This window comes from Oryza glaberrima, chromosome 5 (genome assembly GCF_000147395.1).
Source record: "Oryza glaberrima chromosome 5, OglaRS2, whole genome shotgun sequence".
Lineage (NCBI taxonomy): Eukaryota > Viridiplantae > Streptophyta > Magnoliopsida > Poales > Poaceae > Oryza > Oryza glaberrima.
Window position 1 is genome coordinate 18,372,084 of NC_068330.1, and position 8,744 is coordinate 18,380,827.

Below are 8,744 nucleotides of genomic sequence, written 5' to 3' on the forward strand. Positions count from 1 at the left end.
AAGGATATGTATAAGTGTGATTGGAGGATAAAAGATCATATGTGGTGTATGGACGTGTTGCGGGAATGCGGGTGATCGCAGGATGACGATTCCGCTTTTTTTTTTAATATATACTCTCTCCGTTTCGAAATGTTTGACGCCGTTGACTTTTTAGCACATGTTTGACCGTTTGTCTTATTAAAAAAATTAAGTAATTATTAATTCTTTTCCTATCATTTGATTCATTGATAAATATATTTTCATGTAGGTATATAATTTTACATATTTCACAAAAGTTTTTGAATAAGACGAATGATCAAACATGTGCTAAAAAGTCAACGGTGTCAAACATTTCGAAATGGAGGGAGTAGTAGAGAAATCACATGACAACTAAAAAGGTTTCGTGTTACTTTTGGAGAGATATGCCACAGCCAGAGTGACACATTGAAAGCTCCGAGTCCAAAACATGAAACGAAACTATTGAACTTACAATACTCAACTACTCATTTCTCAAGTGCAATGCAATGCCCATGTGCATTACACATTTACACAAGTAGTAACATAGTCAATAGTATAAATAGAACCCTGTCCAATGTCTACGAGCGAACAGTTTGAAACGGAACAAGGATGATCAGGCGAGCAGGTGGTCGTGCAGCCACCCCCGCATCAGCGCGAACGCGTCCTCGGCGTCGCCGTCGTCCTCCAGCGACTGCGGCCGGTGCGCGAACCCGTGCCCCCTGCCGGCGTACACGGCGGCCCTGGCGCCCCTCGCGCGTGCCTCCAGCGCCCGCACCGTCTCCACCCCGCACAGCGGGTCGCCGTCGCCGCACACGAACAGCACGGGCGCGGCGAGCCGCGGCGCCAGCGACGCGTCCATCCGGGACCCGTAGAAGCAGACCCCCGCGCTGTAGGCGCCGCCGCCGCCGCCGCCGTCGCGCGCCAGCGTCTCCACCAGCCGGCCGCCCCCGTAGCAGAACCCGATTATCCCGAGCTTCCTCGACACCCCCGCCGCCGTGAACTCGTCCACCAGCCAGTTCGTGCACGCGTCGATGTCGCCCGACACCCGCTCCGGCGCGTGCCCGGCGAGCCACGCGTCGAAGCCGTCCTTCTCCGCCTTCTTCCACGGGCTCCCCCGGAACAAGTCCGGCACAAGAACACTGCGTGCATCGATCGAGCAACGAGAGTTGAAAGAAGCGAGAGAGAGAGAGAGAGAGAGGCGGCGCGGCGTGATTTACTTGTAGCCGTGGCACGCGACGCGGTAGGCGAAGTCCCGGGTGGCGGAGTCCTCGAAGCCGAAGACGTCGGAGAGGAGGAGCACGCCGGTGCCGTTGTTGTTCTTGACGGCCTTGAGGAGGTAGGCGCGGACGCCGTCGCCCTCGTCGACGTCGCCACCGATGACGAGGTCCGCGCCGCTCACCAGCTCGCACGCCTCGTCGTCGTCGACGCTCGCCACCTCGGTCCGGCCGCTGCGGCGCCTGGCGACGTCCTCCCAGCTGCCGTGGCGAGGTCCCTGCACGGGAGCTGGGAAACCGTTACCGTCAGAGCGCGACACGACAACCGCGAGCTCGTCCACCCGTCGCACAGAGAGTGGATAAGAAGAAGAAACGGAGAGCTCGTGGTGCTGTGCTGCTACTCCTCACCGTCACAGAGGACGACGACGTGCGTGCGGCCGGCGCGAGCGCGAGCGCAGCGCCGCGGCCCAGCGGACGAGCGGCGAGAAGCCGGCGGCGCGGCGCCCCCGCCGCGTACGGTGGCGCGGTGACCGCGGCCGCCATCGCCTATCCGAGGAGTTCTCCGGGAGGAAGCTGGAAGCCTGGAACGGATAGGCCGCCCTGTCTCGGCACAGCCACGCGTCCAGATATTTTTCTTCCCTCGCGAGTCGCGATCACTCCCGCGCCGCGCGCGCTCTGGAGCTCGTCGTGTCGTGGTCGTGGTCGCGGACGAGCGCTCGCGTTGCGACGGCGAAGCGGATGGGAGTGGGGCCGGCGGGAAATCCGACGGCCACGGCGCCGCGCCGTGGATTTTCCCCACCGGATGGCGAGGATTTCGCGCGTTCTAATCGAAGGGAAAATCTGGCCCAAGATAGTTGTTGGGCTTGCACTGGCCTAATTGTGGAACACGGCCCATGTAAGAAAGATATCTTGGGCTTGGGAGTTGTCACAGGCCGAGAAAAGAAAGTTCAGAGCTGTACGGGGGATGCATCATTGTACCATGACTACAGTCTACTGAACAGACAGACAGTTAGTGCGATCGATCGATGCACGTTGCAATGGTCTTGGGTCAGTGTACCTGTGCACGACCACTCACGAGTATTTGGTGAACTAACATAGGAGAAAGGATCTTATTCGAGAAACATAGGAGAAAGGAGACCCCTATAATGAAATTATTTGGTTGTTGCCTTGTTGGTAAAAAGAAAAAAAAAGGATAAACAAACCGGGGGCGTCAGAATTCTACAGCTCTAAGATTATCATTTTTCTCATCACCGATGCATTCGAGGTCGATCGCTTTATGGATGGGAACGCACTCTTTCATTGGCAGTTCAGGCCCGTAAGTCAGAGGGTTACCGAGCAAATTGAAACTAACTGGTTTACCCGCGGTAAGCCAGAGTCAGGCAGGACTCATCCTGCCATTAGGTAGGCAAGTAGACAACCAAATCCACATGGCTCATGCAGAACAGAAAAGCGACCTTCTCTCACACCTGTTTTTTCCAACACCTTCTTGGCAAATTCAATTGGGTCTCAATCTCATGGACCAGCATTCTTTTCGTACCAATAGCTGGTCCTCGGTCAATAGCTGTCCAATTCCTTTCTTGCAGTCGGTTGCGTCGCGTACGAAACAGACACTACATTTCTGCAGCGGACCACGGCGACGAAGAAGGCCACAACATCACACTGGAATATGGCAAGAGTTAATGTAGCAAAATCAATCTGTTGCAAAGCCAAAACGACAATAAAGTTTCATGATAATAAACACCCGCACCAACTTCAGCAACAACAAACATCGCAAGCCTGAGAAGTACAACTTCAGCAAGAACAGCATGAGTGCATGACCACTGAAAAAGAAGGCCGAGTGCTTCAAGAGGAATAAGCACACAGAAATGCAAAACATCATCATCCAACAGGTAGTACATGATTACATGAAGAAAATAACAAAATTGGCACAAATCCATAAACAAAATACACTGAAGATTAGCTTGCGCCTGCCTATTGTTCTTACCCCAAGAAACACGACATTAACAAACTCTGCCCCCCAAAACTCGAAGGGGTCCAGTCAATCCCTTCTTTCTGCCTATCTGAGCAAATAACATTCGAATGAACACATTATTCCCTGGCCGCTAACTTGCCTCTAATTTACCAACTCCTTAAGTATATTCACATCTGATCTGATGCTAATCAGTAGGGAACTGAATGGAAGAGAGAAACAAAGTTACAGGGTTTCCTCCATTTTCTCTTGTTCTCAATGCATTGGGCTCAAAGGAGCATATCAGACTTGGCAGGCAATCTCCTGTAGAAGTTGAAAGGCACAGAGGGCATCCTGCTGCGGAACCGGGGGTGGCGCAACAGGTATAGCATTGCAATAACCAGCAGAACCTGGAATGGTGTCACATACAGCACAATGGCAACAACCAGGGACAAGAATATGAAGATGGCGGTGGCCCGAGGGTCTCTCCAGCTAAGCAAAGCATGGGCTCTCTCACCTTGTGTCGCCAGGTCACCAACGACTGTCTGCACACGACCTCCAACACTCCTTAGTCTATCGTAGCGCATTCTTACAATGTCCGCTGGCCTGCTGCTAGGGAATGAATCAAACTCCTCATCAAGCTCATCTGGGTTTGTAAACTCAGCATGGCATAGCTTAGTGTCCATGTAAGGTGGATGCCTTGGCCTGTAACGGTAGTTCCATAATCCAATCATGAACATGTAGAGGAAGATGGTAGGCAGGATGAGCTCTGGGTAGCAGATCAGTATTAGAAACAACATATGCACCAACACGGTTGTAATTGGGTTTCGCCAGCTTCTGATGCCATCATACCACTTGGCCGTCGCTGCAAAACCACAGAACAGCGAGGTGATACGGTAGAAGTTGGCCTTGCTGCGGCGGAGACTGAACATGTGTGATCCCACATCGAGCATGTACTCCACAACCTCCCTGCGAAGTGGAGGCTCGGCACGGCTAAGCCTCGCCGCGACAATCTGCATTGCCTGGTGCCTCAGGTAATCCAACTGCATCACTGAGATTGGCTGTGTGTAGTGCATCTTTGGCAGCAATGGACGGCCATACAGCGCAATCATGTTCACCCATGCCGTACATGTAAATCGCACAGCCAAATGCAACTCTCCAGTCTTCTTAAGGCCACTGGGCTTGAGAGCCAACAAAGGGTAGAAATGGGTGTACACCCTGTCAGTCTCCAGGGTCGAGAGCCGGATTCTCACCTTGCCGATACTCTCATCCCGGGCATCGCCATTCTTGCCAATCTGGTTATTGTCAAACACCACCACTGTAATCACCGTGCAAGGATCAAACACCTCCCAAGTATACTGCTCATTCCACTGAGGATTCAGAGTGTTGAGAATGGTTCTCGTGCGCACCCACTTCGGTCCATACTTGGCAACACAGTAAGCATCGGTGGTGCGCCCATCTTTCCCCTTCATTGGTATCAAGTTTCGTGCTCCAAGAATCCCCAGCTCAAGGATCCCAATGCTTGGCTTCCGTGTGTGCTTCGATGATGGCTGGAGATCACTACTGTAGTAGGTGGACTCATCAAGAACATGGTACCCAAAGTCCAGCGACATCCGAAGCTGTATCTTGCTCGCGAACTTGCCTTCCTTCTTGTCAGGATCGTCGCTGGGGCGCGCGAGGCTGTACCACCGCGGCTCCACCGGCTTGCCGAAGTGGTCATGGCGCGGCATTGCGGCGTTGAGGGGCAGCATGATGCGGCCGAGAGGCTCGTCGCGGCCAGGCCCGACGCGGTCCTCGACGGTGACGAACAGCGGCTCGTCGAAGGGCTCGGACACGACGAACATGAACTCCTCGTTCCAAATCGGGTTCAACGTGCCGGGCGGCGCGCCGGGGCGCGTGCGCCGCACCTGCCCGGCGAGCTGCAGCTTGACGCAGGCGTTCGCGGGGCGCGACGCGTCCAGCGGCACGAGGTCCTGCGCTCCGATGGCGGCGACGCGGAGGTAAACGAGCTTGGGGGAGAAGTATACCTTGGCGCGCGTGGAGGCGACGGCCCCCGGGCCGGCCGCCGCATGGGCGTCGGAATGCCAGGCGTCGGGGAAGGCCTCGTCGGCCTGGGTCCCCAGCCACACGGAGAGCATGATCTCGCCGCGGGTCTTCTCGCCACGCTTGTTCTCGAGCCGGTACCACTGGGGAGCCAGCGGGGAGTCCGGCGGCACACGGATCGGCACCTCGGAGAGGTCGAACCCCACGCGGCCGATGAGGTCGTCGCCGCCGGCGAGATCTTTGGCCTTGACGGCCACCTCGAGCACGTGCGCCTGGAGGTGCGTCGCGGAGAAGGCGAAGACCTGCTTCCACGACGGGTTGTGGTTGCCGCCGAGGACCGGCGTGGTGCCCTTGAAGTTGCCGAGCTTCACCTCCACGAAGGGGTCGATGGTGCCGGCGGCGGAGACGGCGGGGAGGTCCTTGGCCTTCACCACGTGCACGTAGAGGAACCGCATCGACTCGACGAGGTCGTAGGTGGACGCGATCTTGCCCGCCGCGGAGGCCGCGGCGGCGGAGGGGTGGAGGCCCGGGATGTTGAACCGCGGCCGCAGCACGGCGGCCAGCGGCGGGCGCGTCTCCACCAGGCCGAACTGCTGCGGCGGGGGCATCGGGCCCCCTGGCCCCGGCATCATGAACGGCCGCGGCGGCATTGCTCCCTTCATCTCGGCGGCGGCGGCGGCGGCGCTTTGTTTGCGGCGTGGGGAGCGTGTCCTTGGGCCTCGCCTCTAGTGTGGCATTCCGCCGAACAGTTGCTTGGTGGTGGCGTGGGTTACTGCTGCGGGGGGGTTGAAGCGTACGGCGGAGAGATCTGTACCACCGTCACCAACCAACCCTACCCGTCGGATCCCCATCCAACGCCCCGCACCCAACCCTACGTTTCCAAAACCCGACCCTAACCCACCCACCCCACCGCTCCACCGCTCTTCCCACCGACATGTGGGCCACCACAACGGTGGGGCCGAGCCGTCAGTGGGTGTTAGGTACGCAGCTGCTGGTACATACGTGTCGGTGTAAGGGGGTGGTGGGGCCCACGAGCCTCGGTTCGCAGCAGCAGGGGCAGGGGCGGCGATGTGGTGGACAGCTTGATGCGTTGGATCCTCTGTGTCTGCGCGCTGCGATCCATCGGGAATTTGGGCTTCTCCCCCCTCCGCAGTGGTGGTGGGGCGGCGGCTGGCCCGCAACGTGAGCGTGCTGTTTCGCTTTCCGCGCGGCTCGGCTCGGACGGACGGACGGGGGCTAGAACGTGTAGAGCGTGCATGCGGTGGTCTGCCCTGCCTGCCCTAACCATCCGAGCTGCTAGTGGCTAATTTTTGGTGATTTCGTTTCTACTACTGTACTACTATCTCGTGTTACTGCCGGAATGGAAACGGGGGCCACCTGAGAGATGATTGGCGATTTGACATTCCCTGTGGCAGGTCGTAGAATCCCGGGTAATCATGGTTCATGCGAATTTAATGGCCGCATTGTTTGTTCATGGGTTTTTGTGTGTGGTTCTGAAGGGAGTCCTTTTGTTGGGTGATGAGTGTATAATTCGAAAATCCTCTTACTATCTTACTACTAGGTAGTATAATATGTAGATAAAAAATGATTAAGGATATTTATGCTGAAATTTTGGTTTTTATTATAAATTATCTTATGACTGTATTACACTGTAAACTTTTTGGTCTACTACAAGTTTATCTACTACTAATATTTACAACATCTTTCAACACAGTTTCACTGTTGGTTCTCCTAAAATTTTAAAATCACCTACTTTTTCAATAAAAAATCATAAGAGTACTGTTCAAATTAAATATGTGCTTAATTGACTTAATAAATTAGAAACTTAATTTATTTTATGTAACGCACGGGCTCTTCGCTAGTAGTTAATAAATTAGATAGTTATAACTTATAATTTGGTCAAGTTAGATCAGTGGTCATTGATTATTTCACCTATTCGTGCCTAAATATTCTATAATTCATATTGATAACTTGACTTGTTATTATTGATGTCACCTATATGTATAAATATAAATATTCACCTAAAATAGACCTAATATATCTATGTGTGGTATGGATATGGATTGTCTCGATAAATACGTAGCCAGAATAAACATATGCATAGTTTCTAATCACTGTATTATACTTTTATTTTAACAGACGTGATTGATGGCTTGTTTTGTTTATAGCACAAACAAACCACACACAAAAACGACGACAACAATACAAATAGTTATGCATTTTGTTTGTTGTCAAAATATTGATGTTGCCAATATATTTTGGCAAGGATAAATAATAAGTCACAAGTAACACTGCTAAAAATTTTATTACAAATTCCCAAAATTTAGTGAAAATCTGGCAATTTAACCCTTTTAGAGAACTTATTTGAAGAAATGAACCATGCCCAAAAATTTATTTTAAAATAAATCATGATCTTGACGCCAACGGAATTGGCGCTAAAATTCAATGGCTCTTCGCTAGCTAGGGATAAAAAAGGAGCGGATACGGACGGATATTACTCACACCATATTCGTTTTGCATATTTTTTTCGCCGGACACGAAAACGAATACAAATAACTCGGACACTGAAACAAGGACCGAATATGATCGGACACGAATACGAAAACATTTTTTTCTTAGAACACGAAAACCACCTCAACTTCTCATAGAAATAAATATCATCATATATTAGCTCATTTTATATAAAATATAGTATAATTTGTAAAAATATTTAAAAGTTTAAATAATATTAATAGTGTGGACTAGTATTAAGAGATGGGTTACAATTAAAATCTAAAAATGTATCTTGAAGGTTGTAGAGTTATATAAGAAGTGGGATATGTCTCATGGTCGCAACGGGTATCCGAAGAGCATTGTTCATGGATATCCATATCTGTCAAAGATCCTGATACCATATCCGTATTCGTCCGGGAGAAAATATCCGTATATGTATCCGAACCATCTAAGAATTATCAACTCTAAAAGGTATCCGTATTGCTTTTTATCCATAGAAACTATCCACTCCGATTTCCTCCGGCAAGCAATCCGAACAGGCTCACCCAGTAAACAGTTCTACTAGCTTTTCGGTGCGCAAAGATGAGGGCCACAGATGATCCCGCACGTCGCAACCAAAGATACGGGGTTGTTGACATGATGTTAGGCTCGGTCCTTGTCATTCCCAGAAATTTTTGTTTGTTGATAGCTTCACGCCATCATCCGTGCAGTTCGGACTTTGCCACAGGTAGCCGTTGTTGATTCATTCAAATTTCATTCACCATTCACCGTGACGCAAAATTGAAATTTTGCACCCATGTACTCCTCCAAGGCTTTATTACTCACTGCTTTCAATTTGTTTCCTCTTTGATGCTCGCTTCCGTCATTACATGTGCAGCCACACCGTCTGTGTCCATCAAGCAAGCAGCAATTGTACCATGCGTTGCTTTGAATTCTCAATTTAAATGGCGCTTTTTGTGATGTGCAACAGTGTACTATAAAACATTTTGATGGAAGTACTTTTTCGAAAGCACCTTTTCCTTTTCTTAATAAATAAAGCAAAAGCCCTT

At 51.4% G+C, this 8,744-nt stretch overlaps 1 protein-coding gene and 1 pseudogene across 1 annotated transcript; both read right to left on the minus strand.

The window, feature by feature from the left end:
• Window positions 1-363: 363 nt before the first annotated feature.
• LOC127774058 (uncharacterized) lies at window positions 364-1,821 on the minus strand. The gene is made up of 3 exons (XM_052300330.1): window positions 1,620-1,821; window positions 1,215-1,489; window positions 364-1,136 (listed from the first exon to the last, which is right to left on the minus strand). Exons 1-3 carry the CDS (start codon window positions 1,752-1,754, stop codon window positions 611-613), a joined length of 936 nt encoding a protein of 311 aa, XP_052156290.1. The 5' UTR covers window positions 1,755-1,821; the 3' UTR covers window positions 364-610.
• Window positions 1,822-3,049: 1,228 nt separating this feature from the next.
• LOC127774052 (FT-interacting protein 3-like) lies at window positions 3,050-5,961 on the minus strand (annotated as a pseudogene).
• Between the last annotated feature and the right edge of the window lie 2,783 nt (window positions 5,962-8,744).

What these genes read in the sequence shown, in the direction of transcription:
- LOC127774058 (XM_052300330.1), bottom strand. Translation starts at nt 1,754, where the DNA reads ATGGCGGCCGCGGTCACCGCGCCACCGTACGCGGCGGGGGCGCCGCGC. An exon ending in CGTCGTCGTCCTCTGTGACG is followed by an intron (nt 1,490 to 1,619) that starts GTGAGGAGTAGC and finishes GCTCCCGTGCAG; the next exon opens with GGACCTCGCCACGGCAGCTG. An exon ending in GTCGCGTGCCACGGCTACAA is followed by an intron (nt 1,137 to 1,214) that starts GTAAATCACGCC and finishes CGATGCACGCAG; the next exon opens with TGTTCTTGTGCCGGACTTGT.